The 20,929-nt window shown below is 38.8% G+C and overlaps 1 protein-coding gene across 1 annotated transcript in view; it reads right to left on the reverse strand.

Annotated features, from left to right (window-relative positions):
* LOC126272182 (uncharacterized) overlaps positions 1–20,929 on the reverse strand; it is a 1,390,907-nt gene that overhangs the window by 204,897 nt on the left and 1,165,081 nt on the right. The window contains 1 exon segment of the mRNA XM_049974835.1: positions 14,909–15,049. Within this exon segment, the coding sequence (XP_049830792.1) occupies positions 14,909–15,049 (141 nt within the window).

Below are 20,929 nucleotides of genomic sequence, written 5' to 3' on the forward strand. Positions count from 1 at the left end.
AACCAAGACATAGAAGACGTTGACTCAGTCATATTTTTAGGTTTAAATGTAGATAAATATTTGAACTGGCAGGCACACAGTGAATACCCAGCAAACTGAGTGGCTTTGCATTAGTGTGGATACTAAAAACACAGAAAAAAATTATTCAAAATATGTGTACTGTAAATCATAAAAAAACGATGTTATCCATTTTTTAAAGAAAACTTAAAATGTTAACTCTGCTATCCCTATACATATATCCCTATACATATTTTTGTACATCAGACATGGTTTATTTGAGGAAAACCATTTTGTCCATTCACATGATACCAGAAACAAAGAAAATTTTATGCTCCTCACTCACCATCTCAGACCTCAATACATGGGAATGAAAATTTGTAATATTTTAAAAGGGAACACATTGATGCAGATGAATTTAGGTACACTTACAAAAAAGCTATATGTGGTACTGACACTGAAATGTTATTACTCACTGGGTGAATTCATGCAGGACAAACTGGAAATTTGAGCTGGAATACAATGTGTCACATGTTCCAAGAAATATCCTTATAGTGTTATTATTTATTGTAGTGCTATTATTTATTAGTGTAAAAATCATTGTAACAGTATTATAAATCTTTGACATGTCTCTTGTATGCAAACCAAATAGATTGCAAATGTATGTCATGAGATGAGTAAAACACAATTCACAATTCTATTTCATGGAAAGTCAGTGATTACATTTAATTTTTCAGAGACAGTATCTTTGTGGTTTTGCATAAGCAAGAAGTGATCTATTACTTTTTGTGTCTGTTGTTGATTTACCCTCTTTCTTTTATAATGTCAATAAAATTTCTGAGGTATTTTTTTATATGTAAGATGTGCTTGTTCATTGTGATGTCTTCTGGGTATTTTTTTCTACGAGTGTAAATTTCCATTTTCTCCAAAATATTCATTGTCCATCCTTTAAGTACCTTGTGAAGAATTTATAGAGCAATTTCAACATTTTCTGCTTTAGGTGCTTGGCTTTTTAAATGCAAGTAAATGTAGAATAGTTGTTTTTGCAGTTTTGTGTGTGTTTTCAAAACCTGATTCTGAAATTCCTGCCTGTTTGCCCAATATAAAATTTATTGCAATTGTCACAAAAAAGGTTGTAGATGCCTGGGTTTGGAAATGTGGAGATATTATTTTTTATTGACCATATTTTGGTTTTCAGTTGTTATTCCCATGAAACACTAATTTCACATTTGACAATGTAGGAAAGGCCAGAGAGCTACTTTCCATAAAGAAGACACGTCAAGTTGGAGACAGGTACAACTTAAGGACATTTACATAAAGCTTTCAACCACAGCCTTCATAAGTAAAAATAAAAGAGATACACACACCATTCACACATGCAAGCAAGCACATGTCATGCACACACAACTGCCAACTCCAGCATCTTGCACCGGTATGCCATCTGGGATTCCGGCCTGAGATGCTGGGGTTGGCAGTCATATGTGAGTGAGGTGTGCTAGCCTGTGTGTGTGAATCGTGAATGTGTCTCTTTCACTGATGAAGCCTGTGGTCAAAAACTTGAAGTAAGTGTCTGTTAATTGCGCCTGCCTGCAACCTGACGTGTCTTCTTTATGATAAGCAGCAATCTGTCTATTCCTACAGTGTTGATACTCCAATCTGGAGTTTTCAATGTTTAATTTCATGTTTGTTTTTTAATCAAGTTGTTCATCTCTTCTTATAATTGCCCTATGTATGGTATTGTAACATAACTGGGTTTATTTGTGTTTTTACTTCTCATTTCAATGTTATGCATGTGAAAAATTGGAATGATGATGGGATATCAGTTTGGGGTTCATGTCTATTACATTTATGTTGTACTTTTATTAGCTTATTTAATTTATTTGTGTTGACTGACCATACATTACAACTGGTACATCAGATATATCTGTCTACAAGTTTGTTACTTTAGTCAAACATTACAGGTATTATGCACTTGCTTAACTGTAAATCAGTTACGTAAAGGTCTTGATTAAGCTCATCTTTATAATTTAGTTTGCAACGTTTTAAAGATCAGTTTAATCAAGACCTTTCCGTAACACATTCACAGTGAAGCAAGTGCAACCCTTTTGCTGCTATAATTGTGCTCTTTGCACTACATTCTGAGCCAACTTTTTTTGTTGCAGCTGTACTGCTCATCAAATGCTGGTTCCTGTGCTGAGAGACAATGTCCCAGCCAATGTGAAATACTTGTCATCCAATTTTTCAAAAACTATTACATGAAAAATTTGATTTTTGCACATCTCACAATCCAACATCTCCACTTGATAAAGAACTGAATTTCTTTTTGTTATCTGTCATACTTATTGCGCTGTATCAGATTAAAATTTTGAAGATTTAGCAGAGGTAATGATGCATTCTGTAAATTTTATGCATGGTTGGTTTTAGCTCATACATTGCAGTAAACAAAATGTAGAGAAGACATTGAAATTTCATTGAAAACTGAGAACAGTAGAATATCTCATTTTGTTCATAAGTTACTGGGTTTCACATATGACAGTTGGGCATGACGCATCCAGTTCCATCCATGCAAACTTGCCAGATGCTATGAAATATTTGTCAATCATTTTTCAGAAAACTATCAAGTGAAAGAAATTGATTTTTGCACCTGTGACAGTCTGATATCTTCAATTTTTGAAGAGCTGAATTTCTTTTCATTACATGCTATAGTTCCTAAGTAAAATATTGTGAAAATTTTACAGATTTTACAGAGGTAAAAGAAAACTGCATAAACTTTGCATGTGGTCGTTTTTAGCTCTTATACCATAGTAAATGAAATGTAGATAAGGTATCAAAATTTTAGTAAAATTGAGAGCAGAAAGATATTTCATTTCTTTCTTGAGTTACAGGGATTGATTTCCAAAGGACTGTCATGTATGACACACCCACTCATGTCCTTGCGCATCATAAATTGTGGTCGTAACAATTGTCACATCTCACAAGCAATTCAAGTTATCAAAACAAGGGTATCTGCAAATGATAGCACCAAGATATTGAAGTAACTCATCTGTAGCAGCGGTAGGTCGGCAGATCAGGATACATTTACATGTCCACAGCACTGCAGGAAAACCCATGAAGCATGTTTATATGCATCTATTACAGCTGGGGAACTGAGTAGCAGGTTGTGTATATGTGCCCACAGCAGAGAAAGGATTAATATTGACTATACTAATGAATTAGGAGACAGATGTATCTGGTGTATCAGTCATAAAATACACTCAATTTATAAAAAGAAATTAGAGAAGCTAATAAAAGTGCAGAGTAAATTAACAACCATGAACCTCAATCCAAGATCACATCACCATTCCAATTTTTCACACGCTTGAAAAAATCTCACTGATATACAATTTAGAGATTATGAATTAGAAATACTTAGGAAATACAGCTAAAATTACAGAAACAGTTTACAAAATCAAAAACAAATGGCATATGTAAAGAAATAATATTAAAAAGAGAAGGAAATATTACAAATAAACCTACATCGGATCCATCATCATAAATAGGGCAAATAATGGAAAAGATGAACAGCTTGTTTAAGAAAACAAACATAAAATAAACATTTCATCTGAATAGCAACTTGAAAGTAAAAATATCATTAATTAAAAATAAGAGCTCCACTTTTCCAAACCTAGACTTCTACAAGATTTCTTCCAATGATTGTAGTTAATATTATGTTGAACAAACAGGCAAGAATTTCAGAATTAGGTGTAAAGAACACACACAAAACTGCAAAAGCCACCAATCTACATTTTACTTGCACTTAAAAAGCCAAGAACATAAAGCAAAAAATATTGAAAATTCCCTGAAAATCTTTCACAAAGTACTTAAAGGACATAGAATGAACATTTTTGAGGAAATGGAAATTTCCACTCATGCAGAAAAATACCCAGCAGACATATTCAACCAACAAACAGATTTTAAACACAAAAAATGCCTAAAAATTTTTATTGACATCATAAAAAAGGGTAAATCATTTTAAGACACACAAACCAATAAATCACTTCTAATTTATGTAAAAAATTGTAAAAATACTATCTCTGAAAAATTAAATGTAACCACTGCCGTTTCACAAAACACAATTTTCATTGTAAACATGTATCATCACTGGAGTTGAAGCTGTCAAAAATGCTTTAAAAGGGCACCCAAATACAAAGTAAACATATAAATAATGTGTTCATATCATAAAAAAAGACAACTGGCATTTATTCCAATATACCATGTGGACCACATAAGAAAAGCTAAGACGTAAGCATACGGTGCCATAGACTAACATAGATGTAAGGAACAATATTATACCTATATCATCACCTTCAAACAAACATTTTATAATGGCAACATGTCAAAACAAGCTAATCGTGTAACTCGTATCATTACCAGTAAATAAATAACTAATGCAGCAAAAATTTTTGTACTTAAAATAAAATATGTCATTCTTCAACATCGTGCAAGATGTCCACCCACAGTAAAGGAAATTATTAAATGATGCTTTTTAATTAAGTTAATTATTGATTATTGGATTTGACAATGGTAGTAATAGAGGTCAGCTACATTACCTTCCTCTGTTACCACACATTTCCCCTGCAGGGATTGCCTGCATCCCCGAATCCTGGAAGTGTTTGCCAATATCTACAGATATATAGGTGGGGGAGGGGGAAAAGGGAGAAAGGAGAGAAGCACGGATGCGGAAAGGACTACGCAGATGAGCTCAGAGGATAAAAGACGTGTGAGGTTGGAGCAGGAACAGGGAAAGTCAATAGAGACAGATAGAGGACAGAGACTCTAAGAACTATGCCAGGAAGGTTACAGGAACAAAGTATATGTTGCTGGGACAATTACCAGGTGCACAATTCAGAATATAGATGGCATGTGCTGTGAAGCAGTTGTTGAAGATAACTACACCATGTTACATGTCATCTTCACCAACTAGTGGGTCCAGCTGTCTCTTGGTCACAGTTTGGCTGTGGCCTTTCATGTAAATAGAGAGCATTTTAGTGGCCATACCCACATAGACTGCCCCATAGTGTTGCAGTTAAGTTGGCAGGCCACATGGTCACTTTAATGAGATTGTAAATGCTTGTGCCAGAAGTGGAGTATTTGGTAGTGGCAGGATGTATGCAACAGGTCTTGCATCTACATCATTTGCAGGGATATGAGCAATGGTACATTCTCAGAAACTCCCTCCTGAAGCCCTACAGAATCCAAAGCCTAAACAGACTTGCAACATAGTTGTGAATCTGTAATCTCAAAGTCTCAGTCTCACTAAATTATCAGCCTTTTCCAAAGGCCTCACCTTTTGGCCCACTCGCAAATTCAATGATGCTGGACTTGTTAAAGACCTTCTCCCCTTATCATGGGCCCTAGGGCAGAAACAGTTAATCAGCAACCCTACCATTCAGACTCAACCCAAAATCAATACTGAACATTGCATTACTCAGTTTACTCCTTCACCTAAGTGACATTTTGTAGATTCGAATCATTCTCCAAATTCTACAGAAAGAAATGCAATCCACAACCTAAAAACTGATTCTCACCGCACAATGCTACCTGCCAACAAAGGCTCCACCACTGCGATTTTGAACTGCAACAATTACCTGGAGGACAGACTCCGGCAGCTGTTGGATTCGGCCACTTACAACCCCAGCCACAGCAGGATCTCCAGTCTCTTCTCAAATCCTTGCATCCCTCCCAAAACCTCTCCCATGTGTCTCTCTCTGCCCTCCTCCCTCCCAAATTCCTCCTGACCCCTCATCACTCCCTGCACTCGTACCATCTCATGCTTCCTAAAGCCCATAAAACCAACCACCCAGGATGCTGTGTTGTGGTTGGATAGTGCACTGCCACAGACAGAATATCTGCTTTTGTGGATCAGCACTTCAGCCTATTATCCATAACATACACTCCTATAGACAAGACACCAACCAGTTTCTCTACCAGCTTTCCACAGTTCCTGTCCCTTTACCACGTCACACCAAGCTAGTAAATGTCAATGTCTCCTTCGTCTGCTCTAGCCTCCCAAATGGCCAGGACCTTACTGCCACTGAGCACTACCTTTCCCATTGCCCATCTGACTCCAAATCTACAATGCTCCTCCTGCTTACCATGACCAACTATGGTCTCGCCCACAATTACTTCCCCTTTGAAGGCAGCACTCAAAAACAAATCTGCAGTACATCCATGGGCACACTTGTACCTCAATCCTATGCCAACAAACTCAGGGCCATCTAGAGACATCATGCTTAGCTGCCCACAATCCCAGAACTCTCACCTGGTTACAATTTATTCATGTCATCTTCATGATCTGAACCAAAGATGAGAAAACACTATCCACATTCCCCAGGACCTGAACAGCTTCTTCCCAATTTGCTTCACTTTGTCCTATTTAGTCCACCAAGTAACCTTCCTCTATGTCAACCCCCACCTTTTCAATCACTCCATCAATAACTCCACATCAAACCCGAAACTGAGGTAATCATACCTGCTGGACAATTAGCCTCTCTTCATATATGCTGAGGAGTTCACTGGCCCCTTTTCAGAAAAAGATCTCCCATGCCTTGTCTCCCCAGTCATCTGCCATCCATCACATAACCACTGTCCAGCCACAAAGGAGTGCCCTCTTTCAGACGCAGAGCCACGTAAGACTGGAGCAACAGAATCACACTCTCTGCCAGGGATTTGACTAGCTCTTGTCATTCCCTGAAATGAATAATTTCCTCCCCGTTATCCTCAACACTCCTTCCAAAATGGTATTCCACCACTCAAACAATCTATGCAGTATCATTGACCATCCCTATTCCATCCCTGTTCCCAACCCTTTAACCTACTGCTATATCCCTGCAAAAGACTTAGATGCAAGATCTGTCCCACACATCCTTTTACCACAGTTGTACTCCACTCTTGTCACAGGCATTCCCTACTTTATCAAAGAAGTGTTACCAGTGAAAGCAGCCATGTGGTACACCAACTTCAGTGCAACCACTGTGCAGCTGTCTATGTGGGTATGAGCACTAACGAGTTGGTTGTCTTTAGCAATGGCCACTCCCAAACTCTGACTTTGAGACAGCTGGACCCACCAGTTTCAAGTATGTCACACAGTACAGTGTACTTTACTTCATTGACTATTTTACAGCCCAAGCCATCTGAATTCACCCAACCAACACCAGAGTTTTAGAACTGCACTTGGGGGATCTCTCCTTGCACCATATTTTTGTTCCCTTAAACCCCTTGGGCACAACCTTCTGCAGCACCTATCCTCTGTTTGCAGGGAAGAACCTGCTCCCACTCTAACCTCCAACATGTCTTCTCACACCCAGCTGGTCATAGTCCTTTCCCCATGTTTGTGCTTCTCTCCTCTCCTGTTTCCTCTTTCAGCACTGCTTCACGATGCTGCACCTCAGCCCATTATCTTGTCCTTGCCATAACCCTATATTGTCTTATAGATAGCACTAAAGCATCTTCTGACATTCCTACTTTGCAATTACTCCCTCCACCTGTAATGAAACAGGCTATATTGGGTCATGTGGAGGACCCAACACAGCAGGTTTCATAGTATGTGATACACACTAAAACAGAAGTGGGTAGTGTATAAAGACACTTTGTAAAATAGTTGTAATGAAAATGTCAAACTGTGTCACACATCAATTAATGTATGTTCTTAGTCAGGTAACGTGATGTAAAGTTAGGATAAGTCATTACCACTTTGATATGAATTTTGGGATGTTTTGAAGAGAAAGAAGAAGTTCTGGAATCAGTGTTAATAGTGTATAAATTTCAGTAACCTTTTTCATCCAGTTTTGTAATTATAATTAAATTTGTTAAAATTCATTGTTTACCGTAATGCAACTTAACTGTGTAAACCATTAATTTTGGAAAATCTTAACATTTATGTATCTTTGCAAGTCAGGACAATATATTCTTACAGAAAGCACCAACTAAAAATCTGTAATTGAAGTAATAATTAATGTTTCTTGGAACATATATAAAGAAATTCAGTGCAATATTCACATATTATGAAAACTAGAAAAGATTTGATTAAACTGGAGACATAACCTGATTCAGAAAGACAATTTGTATCATAAATAATGTTAGAAGAACGATTCATTAATATTTTGTAACACGACTGAAAGCTTTTGGGTTGTACATAGTTATTCCACATTTTAGCCTTCAAATGTTGTAAAAAGTCACTTTGCATGTTTCAATTGTAATTTTGATGTTGTAGAAATATTACCAGCTCAAAATTGTTTCATAAAATTGCATAATTAATTAAATTATGTAGAGATATTTGAGAATGTTCTGTGCTGAATAATAAGAACTTAATTGTTAACTGTATGTTTGTTTCAAAATTACATTTGTAAAAGATCATTAATTTCGTAAATATACATTATCACTGTATTCGTTTTAATTTCTACAAAAACTCTGTAATGTCAGTTTTTGCATAACAATGTCAAAGAACGTAATTGTTATAAGATGTATAAATACACATTGTCCAAAGGCTAGAAAGAGAGTGAAAAGGAGAGCAGTTGGAGGACTAGCTGGTGTGTTCTGGTGCCTGAAAGTAGTGGCAAATAAACAAGTGTTGTTAACAGATTAATAGGTGTACATCTGGTAGTGACCAAAGACTTTCTGCAGTGAAGTTATCACGTCTAAAAATGTAGAACATGCTGTGCTTCTGGAACTGGTTATGTTAGAAATGGTTTGATGAGCTGGGATGGTTATGTTAGACCCTCCACCCCCACACATTCAGCCGTAAGTCTCTTCTGTAAACACCCCTCTCCACTACACACCTGATATGTCATCACCATTCACCGCAGTCAGGGCTAGGTGCCCGGAGATGAAAGAAGCCACATATGTGTGAGTTAACCAAGTACAAATGTGTGCACATTTTTGTAAATTTGAAGGACATATAATAGGTTCATCTGCTGTCAACCACTCAATGCCTCCTCTACGAGGCATGCACATTGGTTTTTTGCATTAGCATCCATCCCTCAGCATGTGCTTCTTTGTGCAGGTGTGTGTGTGTGTGTGTGTGTGTGTGTGTGTTTGTGTTTTCTACATATAGCATAATTTAAAAAAAAGAGAGAGAGCTGGGGAACGTGTTAATTGAGTTTAAGCCAGGAGAATGTTGGGATGCATGGATGTGTTGGTGGTAAGTTCCTATCCACAGAGTTCAGGGGAATGAGTATTTGGTGGGAGAATCCAAATAACCAGTACAGTATAGTTAGTACTCAGGTCCCTTGAGTCATACTGCAGAGTAGGGGTAGTCAACATTTTCTACCTATCGCCAACTTTTGTATCATTGTTAGCAGCAAAATTTTCCAACCACCCACCTGTTCCATAGCAATAAGATTTATAAGGTAGGAAGGAATTTAACTTTATAAAATTGTATAGCAGAGTTACACCTAGTTAAAGCATTTAATAATAACTACTTACCAAACAATATAAATTAAATTTTTTATGAAAAGCTAATGAAAATGTTTTTAAAATCTATACTGTCTGCCAGCCACCATGAAGTTGGAATGCTCATTGGTGGGTGGTACGAACCAGGTTGACTTTCACTGCTGGAGAACATGTGTAGCAACTGGGTGTGGTTGTCTCTTATTTGTTCTATTCTGTTTATGTTTTCAGTCAATTGTAGTCATACCTACATAAACTGCTGTGCAGCCACCTTCCTTGATGTTGATCTACACCTGTCTGATGCCTGCATCTAAACATCAGTCTGTATAAAGCCAATTAATTAGCAAAAATACCTACACTGTGACACCTTCCAACCCTGCCACAAATTCTCCCTTCCCTACAGCCTACGCATCTATGGCAAACACATCTGCTCCACCAGTGAAAACCCCCCCCCCCCCCCTCCCCCACAGGTACCTAATCTTATTCACAAATAAAGTTCCCAGACGGTAGCCTTTTCTCAATTTCCTATTAATACAGTTCCAACTTGGGAGGGGGGGGGGGGGGGGGGGGGGACTGGAGAACCTCCTATCACCCAGTACCACCCAAGACTTTAAGACTTTAATAGCTTAATAATTTTCTCCACCAAGGCCAGGACTGTCTCAAGTCAAACCCTGAAGTGAGATCTTCTGTTCCTGATACCCTCCTCACAGCATCCACTGCTGTCTTTTACTGCCCTCGTAACCTTCATAACATCTTAGTCAAACATTATGACATTCCAAAATCATTACCCCTATCCAAAGGCTGTTAACTACGCAGTCATCCCCATTGTACAACCTGCTCCTTGCACCCACTCAACAACACCCATTCCAGTTCCACCACAGGTAAATCCTACAATATCAAAGACAGAGCAATTTTTGAAATACACATTGTTTATCAACTAATTTGGTTTGCTGCTCAGCATTTTATATAGGAATGCCCACAACTTAACTGGCTAAATGTGTGTGCAGGCTTTCTCGGCCAGTTAAGTAGCATTGTCTTCTTGTAGCGACGTTTTGATAGAATGCGTCTCCATTATCTTCAGGTGGAGTGTCAGGATATTGTCAGCTGCGGGCTGATATCTCTGCTGGACTGCTCTCCGCTTCCCGCTGCCGGCCACTCATGTGCCCACGGAATCGCCCAATGTGCCTGGAGCGGCCGGTGGTGAGGTGGACGCGTGTGCGGGGTTTGTGTCCCGGCGTCCATCTCTGTCTGCTCTGTCCGTGGTCCTTGGTGGAATGGAACGTTATTCTCTGATTTTCTTGAGTGCAGGCTCCCAGGCCGTGCTGAGATGATAGCCACTGTCGCGGTTGATTAGGTTGTCATGTAACCATATTTCTATGGACTCTTTGATTACTGAGTCCCAAAATCCATTTGTACTGCATATTTTATTTGTGTCCGTGAAATCGAAGACGTGCTTCTCATCAATACTATGTTCCACCACAGCAGATTTGTTGGTCTGATCCAAGCGTACATGACTGATGTGTTCATTGCAGCACTGTGAGACGCAACACTGTGTCTGTCCTATATACTGCATCCCACATTCGCATCCGATCTTGTACACACCAAGTGCTGTCAGACCTAGTGGATTCTTGGTTGAACTGAGAGGGTCTTTGATTTTTACTGCCGAGCTGAAAATGGTCTTCACTTTATGTTTCTTGAGGATTCTCGCGATCTTGGCCATTGGAGGACCCACATATGGCAAGAATGCACAGCCCATTGCTTCGTCTTCATCCAGTCTCTCTTCTCTCTTCTTGTAGTCAGTCTTCAAAGCTATCCTTATTTGGGTGTCGCTGTATCCATTTTTCTTGAGGTGTTGCAATTCTTCTGGCAAGCTTGTCTTATCGCAGATGGCCTTGGCCCTGTGCACTAAGGTGTTGAGTACAGAATTGCATTGCGCTGGGTAGTGGTATCTGTTGGCATTAAGATACAGGTCTGTGTGTGTTTTCTTTCTGTACACCGTGTGTCCCAGCATGCCGTTCATGTTTCTTGTGATCAGGATATCCAGAAAGGGTAAGCTTCTGTTCTCTTCTATCTCCATGGTAAATTTCATATTTGTAGTTTGGCCACATGGCAGGGACAAACTGCTAGAGTTCCATCAACACCTCAATGGTATACATGGAAATAGCTTGAATGTATTAGGAAAGCTAGAAAAACTGAAAGGGGAAAAGTGAAGGCTCAATCTAGATAATGTAGTGGTCAGTGAAGTGAAATGGAAAGAAGACAAGTCTTTCTGGGCAGATGAGTATAGGGTAATATCAACAGCAGCAGAATATGGTGTAACGGAAGCAGGATTCGTTATGAATAGGAAGGTAGGGCAGAGAGTGTGTTACTGTAAACAGTTCAGTGACAGGGTTATTCTTATCAGAACTGACATCAAACTAAAACCGACAACAATAGTTCAGGTATACATGCCGATGTCACAAGCTGAGGATGAAGAGATAGAGGAAGTACATTAGGTTGCTAAACGGATAATACAGTACATAAGGGAGAGGAAAATCTAACTGTCATGTGGGACTGGAATACAGTTGTAGGGGAAGGAGTAGGAGGAAAGGTTACAGGAGAATATGGGCTTGGGCAAGGAATGAGAGGCTAGTAATAGTGAATACTCTTCAAGAATCACAAGAGGAGGAGGTATACTTGGAAAAGGCTGGGTTATAAGAGAAAATTTCAGTTGGATTACATCATGGTCAAACAGAGATTCCAAAATCAGATACTGGGTTGTACAGTGTATCCAGGAGGAGATAAAGACTCAGATCACAATGCAGTACTGATGTAGAGCAGGCTGAAGTTGAAGAGATTAGTCAGAAAGAATCAATACGCAAAGAAGTGCAATACGGAAGTATTAAGGAATGATGAGATACACTTTAAGTTCTCTAAGGTTGTAGGTACAGTAATAAAGATTAGTCCAGTAGGCAGTACAGCACATCTCTAAAAAGAACAATCACAGAAACTGGAAAGGAAAACACAGGTACAAAGAAAGTAATTGCAAAGAAACTACAGGTAACAGAAGAAATACGTCAGTTGATGGATGAAAGAAGGCAGTAAGTACAAAAATATTAAGGGAAATTCAGGAATACAGAAATACAAGTCACTGAGGAATGAAATAAATTGGAAGTGCAGGGAAGCTAAGGTGAAATGGCAGCAAGAAAAATGTGAAGAAATCGAAAAAGAAATGATAGAAGGACTGATTCAGCATATAGAAAAGTGAAAGAACCTTTCGTGAAATTAAAATCAAGGTTGTAAACATTAAGAATGTAGAGGAGAGATCAGATAGGTGGGAAGAGTACATGGAAGGCCTCTATGAGGGGGGAGATTTGTCTGATATGACAGAAGAGCAAACAGGAGTCGATTTAGAAGATATGGGGATCCAGTATTAGAATCAGAATTTAAAAGAGCTTTGGAGGACTTAGGATCAAATAAGGCAGAAGGAACGGATACCATTCCATCAGACTTTCTAAAATCATTAGGGAAAGTGGCAACAAAACGACCATTCATGTTGGTGTGTAGCATGTAGGAGTCTGGCAATATACCACCTGACTTTCAGAAAAATATCATCCACACAATTCTGAAGACTGCAAGAGCTGACAAGTGCAAGAATTATCGCACAATCAGCTCATGCATCCAAGTTGCTGACAATAATAATATACAGAAGAATGGAAAAGAAAACTGAGGCTGTGTTAGATAACTATCAGTTTGGCTTTAGGAAAGGTAAAGGCACCAGAGAAGCAATACTGATATTGCAAATGATAATTGAAGCAAGACTAAAGAAAAATCAAGACACATTCATAGGATTTGTAGGCCTAGAAAAAGCGTTCGACAATGTAAAATGGTGCAAAATTTTCGAAATTCTGAGAAAAACAAGGTTAAAATATAGGGAGAGACAGGTAATATACAATATGTACTGGAACAAGAGAGAATTATAAGAATGGATGACCAGGAACAAAATGCTCAGATTAAAAAGGGTGTAATACAGGGATGTAGTCTTTCACCCCTACTGTTCAATCTGTACATCGAAGAAGCAATCACAGAAAAAAAAAAAAGAAAGATTCAGAAGTGGAGTTAAAATTCAAGATGAAAGGATATCAATGATATGATTCGCTGATGACACTGCTATTGTGAGTAAAAGTGAAGAAGAATTACATAATCTGCTGAATGGTATGGGTAGTCTAATGAGTACAGAATATGGACTGAGAGTAAATCAAAGAAAGATGAAAGTAATGAGAAAAAGCAGAAATGAGAACAGCGAGAAACTTAACACCAGGATTGATGGTCACGTAGTAGATGAAGTTAAGGAATAACCAATGATGGATGGAGCAAGGTGGACATCAAAAGCAGACTAGCACTGGCAAAAAGGACTTTCCTGGCCAAGAGAAGTCTACTACTATCAGAAATAGGCATTAATTAGAGAAAGAAATTTCTGAGTACATACATTTGGAGCAAATCATTGTATGGTAGTGAAACATGGACTGTAGGAAAAAGAGAAGAGAATTGAAGAATTGAGATGCTACAGATGGATGTTGAAAATTTGGTGGACTGATTACGTAAGGAATGAGGCAATTCTGCACAGAATTGGAGAGGAAAGAAATATGTGGAAAACACTGACAAGGAGAAGTGGCAGGATGATAGGACATCTGTTAAGACATCAGGGACTGACTTCCATGGTACTAGAGGGAGCTGTAGAGGGCAAAAACTGTAGAGGAAGACAGAGATTGGAAAATATCCAGCACATAATTAAGGATGTAGGCTACAAGTGCTACTCTGAGGTGAAGAGATTGGCACAGGGGAGAAGTTAGTGGCAGGTTGCATCAAACCAGTCACAAGACTGATGGGGAAAAAAAAGTTCCCAGCAATTACAAAACTAACACTGAAGAAGTCATAATAATATTAGCATGCATATGTACTCTGTACTTAACATATTTATGACACTTCAGCCACAGTGTCATTGCTCACTAGTCCAGAACTCATCCACAGTGTTTTAGCTGTGATTCAAGTTACAAAATAGCTTCATAAAACTGCAGTGACACATGAACACAATGCTCTCAACAGTATGATACAAACACAACTTGGAAAACAATATATAATTTGTTTTAAGTGTTTGTTGCAAAATTTGTCACTTGCATATTAATGAAAGAGTATTAGTTCTTTGAAGATGCTAATGTTCAAACACTTAATTGTTTACTACCTTTTGTAATAGATTCTATTTTGTACTGGGAAGACTAGGAGCTTTACCATCACTCTTGAGATCACATTGAAACTACTTGACTTAGTTTTTCCTGAAAATATTTCCATCTTTCACAGGAATTTCTCAAACGTGCAGGTACCACAGTCTTCAAAGTTACTGGTTCAAATAATATCTTTGAAACTTACTCGAATAAGTGAATTTTATAACTTACTCTACAAGATTTCTGGAATGGGGATGGAGCAAGCATTTAACGTCATAACTCACCATTCCTTCCGCTTTTCTGACAAGCTTGAAAGTCCTGATGTGGAAATTGGCCAACTCCTCTTCCTTCACAACAGACACGGATATTTGTCCGTACACTTCTGGTTTATCTTTTGCAGCAGGCCAGTACTGCATGCACATTACCTAAAATAAAACAGGTGTCATTCAAATGTTCATATTTTGTAAGTTAAATCATACATGATACAGTTTTCTGATGGCACAGTTTTATTGCATATACTGTGAAATTTCAAGCCATATGATAAAATGGAGTTTTAAAACAGTGCATTAGTAAGCACTGAGCCAGTTTCAGTTCAGAGTTGTCAGAAGGTTTGGCTGAAGTAAAGAGTAAAGATGGATGTAGAGGAAGAAAAGAAAATGGCAAGTGAAATGTGTGATACCGTTGAAGTACTAGATAATGGCTTGTCTGATTGGGGTGGGGGTATGGATGATAAATTAACCAATAAATATGACTAAAGGTGCATGCACACTAGGCCAAAGAAGGTCAGCAAAGGGCAGCAAATGACAGTCAACTGCTTTGTTGGCCAAGATTTGTGTAGTGTGTACAAGCAGCAAATTAGTGGCAATGAAGCCACTGATGTTGGTTGCAGTTTGTTGTGTTGGTGGTAACATCAAAGCATTGGTGGTTGGTTAGCATTATGACCTCTCCCCTCCTGTGGATGTTGGGCTGAATGTACATTGGTTCAGTTGCAATTTGTCATTCTTCTAGAATGGGTGAGTATTTAAGTTTTTGTGGACAGCCACATGTCACACTTAGTAGGTTTTATTGACTGGTTTCACTCTTTATCAAGAACATCACCAGGATATTTGGAATTTACAGTTTCGACTACAGTAGTTCACCATTAAATTCAAGAGCAAAACAGTTAACAGAACTACTGAGTGTGATTTATGGTTGTCCTGAGAAAATTAATTTAAACAGTCATCATTTCCCCTGCAGGCAATGCCTGCTCTCACTAAAGGTGCATATTTATTCTGTTTAAGAATACTAGAGTATAGAGTGGAATATGGAGAGGGCACTGAAGCTGAGAGAGTTTTATTACAGAAGGAAGCCCCTACAAGCTGCAAATGTAAAAACAAACTGAAAAGACTAGACACTTGGAGGAAAATAACTCAGATATTAGAAAGTGATATGCATGGTGTGAAAAAGAAAGTTGTGTCTTTACTGACATCTCTTGGCCAGAAATGATAAAGAAAAACAAAAAATATTGGGAGTGACTACCTTCTGGTGCAGGTACAGCTCTCGTAAAAGAGATGTTATATTTGGAAATTTTAGGGCCTACACAACTCAGTATCAATCCAAAATCCGTTATGCTCATTAGGGAAAAATTCTGAAACAGTCCACATTCCATTTCAGCTTTAAAGTCAGACATCAAGTTTGTTCACCAAACAGCTGCCTACTCATTTAAAAGAGAGGTGTCTATCACTGTCATTTTTTCTTCTTTTCCTGATGATCAGCTTCTTGCAGTAAAATAAATGCTGCACTTGCAATGACTCCTCTTCTTTCCTAATAATATCAGCCAGTGAAATTGTAACTGAAACACAACTTTGTAACAATAACGCAACTGGATCAAAGTCAGCAAGTTATCAGAGCCAACTTCCATTCAACATGGCCGAATCCCTTGACCCCGAGCTCTTCCAGTGGAGTGGATGACAAGTGAAATATCAGTGCACTGGCAACCTATGTTTGGCCAAATCCAGTCTCTGTCATTTGTTGGCCTTGATTGACCTAGTGTCCGCCCCTGGTAGCTGAGTGCTCAGAGTGACAGAATGTCATGCCTGATAGCCTAGGTTCAATTCCCTTTTGGGTCGGAGATTTTCTCCACTCAGAGGCTGGGTGCTGTGCTGTCCTTATCTTCACCATTTCATCCCCATCGACATGCAAGTCGCTGAAGTGGCATCAACTCAAAAGACTTGCTCCAGGCGAACAGACTACCCGACGGGAGGCCCTAGTCGCACGGCATTTTCATTTCCAATAACCTAGTATGTATGCTCCTTAATGTGCTTAGGTCTAGGAAGACAAAATAACTGGGAAATATACTGGAGAAAATCTGTAACTGGAACGAGGGGATCTGACATTAGATGAGAGAATCCAAATGGATTGTGTGACACAGCAGCCATCAGGATTCTGGAGTCATCCTGTTGTACTTGTTAAGCAATCAGGTAATGGATGTTCTCAAGATGAACAGTTTGTGTTCATTACTGGACTTTGTCAGTTTGATAATATCAGACTGAACAGGCAGGGGAGGGGGATGGGGGTTGGGCTGATGGGGAAGGAACAGGCAGGTGCAGTGGTCGGACACAGGACTCACTTTTGAGAGAAAGGCATTTCAAATAAGTTTTCAGGCATCCAGATTTAGGTTATTCATGAATTACCTACATTGCTTAAAGAGGCACATGTGGGATGATGACTTTGAAATGGAACAGGAAATTTCCTTCCCCAACCTTTCATTATCCAGGCTTCGGATGTGTTCTGATGACCATATGTTGTGAGGGTGTCAACTTCAATCTTTGTGTCTTTTGTGTAAAAAGTCATTTCGTGAATGCATCAGCTGATAGCATAAGTAGTTCTGGATGTGATGTTCCATTAAAGCTGTATGGTGCATGCTTTGTCAGTAGCATGTGGTAGGTGGGATAGGTGACAGTAAAAATGAGGCAGGACTTAGCAGGAAGTGGAGCAGTTCAAACCCACTCCCGTCCTCTTCCTCTTCCCACCAGCTAACTGCCTTATCACCACTGATGCAATCTCTTACACATTCCAAACATACTGTCAGTTGGAACAACCACCTATACAATCAGGAAAAGTGGTCTATCTTCGGAAAAGTGGTCTATCTTCATATTTTTATTTTGTCAAATGATTCTGGTTTCAGTACCAAGTACCATCATCAGGTCATCCTCTGGCATGCAGTCATTTAGCTTGCCTACCCACATAGGTGTGTCATATACACACCTACTTGGGTAAGCAAGCTAGATGACTGCACCAGCAGATGAACTGACAATGGTACTTGGTACCAAACCTGATAGTCATTAGACAACATAGAAGTTTTACTATGGCTTAAAGCACATAATTTTTTTCTAATGTGACTGCTTCTTTACAAGCCACCATATATACATAGTTTCTCAGCACCTTGACACTACCTCTCACAATATTCATCTGAAAGTCTCCAAACAGAACTTTCATTCACTAGCCAGTTTTATTTTTACCCTTGGCTTTTTCACCTTTGATGTACAGATATAAAAAACATTGCCATGAGACCATGACTGTCACATCCTATTCCAAGCATTTTAAGTGCCACATAAAAAATATTTTTGTTGACTTCCAAAGTTGTGTACCCCCTTGTCTTGGTACAAAGTCATTAATGGAATCTATGTGGGATGGACTCAGGATAAAAAAACAGCTGATCTCCTTTTCCCCAACTGAAATTTTTCTTATCCTTCTACAAACTCCAAGTAACCTTTCTGGCTGATTACTTCACTGAATTTCACTTATAAACTTACATCTACATGAAACAAACCAACAAGCAACAATACATATGAGGGCTGTCTAAAAAGTATCCCATCTTTGGCAAGAAAAAATATTTTGAATACCTGACAGGTTTGAGACCCTAATCCCCTTCAAAGTAGACCCCTTGTGCTTGCACACACTTAGCCCACTGATCCTTCCACTGCTGGAAACACATCTGGAAGTCTTCTTTTGGAATGGTGTTCAGCTCCATCATCATTTTCTGCATTATCTCTTCTCCACTCTCAAAACGGGATCCTTTCAGTGATTTCTTCAATTTTGTAAACAACCAGACATGTCTGGAGAGTAGGGAAGTTGGCAATTGGCTGTAATTACATGTTTGGCAAGAAATTTTGGATCAAGTTGGATGAATGTGCAGGGGCATTGTCATGATGCAGTTGCCAGTTTTTTTCCATCCCCATGTCTAGTCTTTTGCACCGAACTGCATCACCGAGTCTCCGGAGAACACCTTGATAGTACTCCTCTGTCACTGTTTGTCCTTCCAGTGTGTATTCATGATGCACAATTCCACAGACATCAAAGAAGACAGTCAGCATCACTTTGATTTTGCTTTGCACCTGCTGCACTTTCTTAGGCCTTGGAGACTCGGGATGCTTCCACTGTGATGATTGTCTTTTTGTTTCTGGGTCATACTCATACACCCATGACTCATCTCCAATTGCAACAGTGTTCAGAAAGCCAGGATCAGTGTTAGTGGTGTCCAGAAGGTGCTGTGCAATGTCAAAACGGAGGTCTTTTTGCTCCAGCAACAACAACTTGGGCACGTATTTCGCAGCCACTCGGTGCATGATCAAATCATCACACAAAATTGCATGTGAAGAATATTTACTTACTCGAACCTCTTGGGAAATCACCTGCACAGCCAAATGATGATCTGCATCACCAAATTTGGTGCCTCTCATCAACAGTTGCACTCCGAGCAGTTTAGGGCCTGCCAGAACACTGGTCACTCTCTGCTGATGTGCGGCCATTTTCGAATCAGGTGAACCACTCCTTAATTTGTGTTACACCCATCACATCTTCTCCAAACACCTGCTGAACCTTATGAATTGTTTCGCTTTGAGAATCACCAAGTTTTTGACAAAATTTGATGCAGTATCTTTGCTCAACACATTCAGTCATCTTCAGAAAATCGGTAATCCAATGAACACATTGTGTAGCAACTCACTCAACAACCGAGAGGCAGCAACTGACAGCCCAGAACTGACAGGCCAGAAGGTGGGGACAAAATTCACACATGCACATAAAGGTCTCTTCCTTCACTGTGTACAGAGGTGCTGCACTATCATCTCTATTTTGTGGAGGGAAATCAATGGCTGGATACTTTTTAGACAGGCCTCATATATGCTGGCAGCAAGCATCCCATTCATATCAAATGCTCTCTTCCCTGAAGCTACATATCTGTGGAAGATGTAGCTATTCTGATATCACATTCTTACACATTCATATCAAGAATTTTTCCAGCTGTGATCTCTTGTAACTATCCCACTGACCTTGTCTGCAAACATGTCTAGACAGTCTCCATCTCCTACTTTAAAAAATCTTAGATGCACACCCTCATCACTCAGTAACAGCCAGGACTTAAATTCTTCAATAAATTATTTCAGCAGGACTGTGATTTTCTCAATTTGAGCTCTAAAATAAGTTAATGTCTCACTGATATCCTTTCCACATCATTTACTGTCACTTTCTATTACCTTCACAACCTTCAACACATCTATTTTTTAAATACAATTTTGCTTCTCTTATTTATTTTCATATTCTGAAATATACAAATCCTTACCACTTTGAAATATAATTCTTTTATTTTCCTACTCTCCTTTCACACTGATAGGCTGTCAGTCAGTCTGTTCTATCTTACAGGTTGTCCTCCTATTGCAGTTTTTAAAACACACTAGCTTGACTCATCTATTTGACGAGGAATTAAACACTAATCTTTGTCACTTTCTGGATTCCATGTACTAGGCACTGTAGAGCCATTTCTAAGTATAGAAAAGTCCATTCATTCTGGCCACTAATGTTTAAAGTATCCTGTTCTGTCCCTCAAACTGATAATCCCAAATTCTTATCTTCTGTCTGTTATGGTAACACAGTCACTTCAGATATTTACAATTTCGTACTAAGTGTTGCAAGTGTTCTGCAAACAGTTTCACAGGTTTACTGAAACTCAGTCAATCTAATCTGAAAATGAGATCTTTCTCTTCATCTTAGAAAAATGGTGAGTGACTATCATTCATTAGCTCAATTTTTACACTATCACTGTAATTTTGGAGCTTATAAATAGCCACAAAATTAGACACACAGATTTCCACAATTTTCAACTATCATAAAAGGAAAATATTTATGAAGGAAAAAGAAACCAAAAAAAGATGACAGGAAGAAATAAAGACATCACTAGAAATATTGACAGAGGCACCAGCAAAAGAAGAAACAAAAACATTACTAAATTAAGACTGAAGAGTAGCTAGAAGTTTTAGAAAGTCATT

This window comes from Schistocerca gregaria, chromosome 5, assembly GCF_023897955.1.
Source record: "Schistocerca gregaria isolate iqSchGreg1 chromosome 5, iqSchGreg1.2, whole genome shotgun sequence".
Lineage (NCBI taxonomy): Eukaryota > Metazoa > Arthropoda > Insecta > Orthoptera > Acrididae > Schistocerca > Schistocerca gregaria.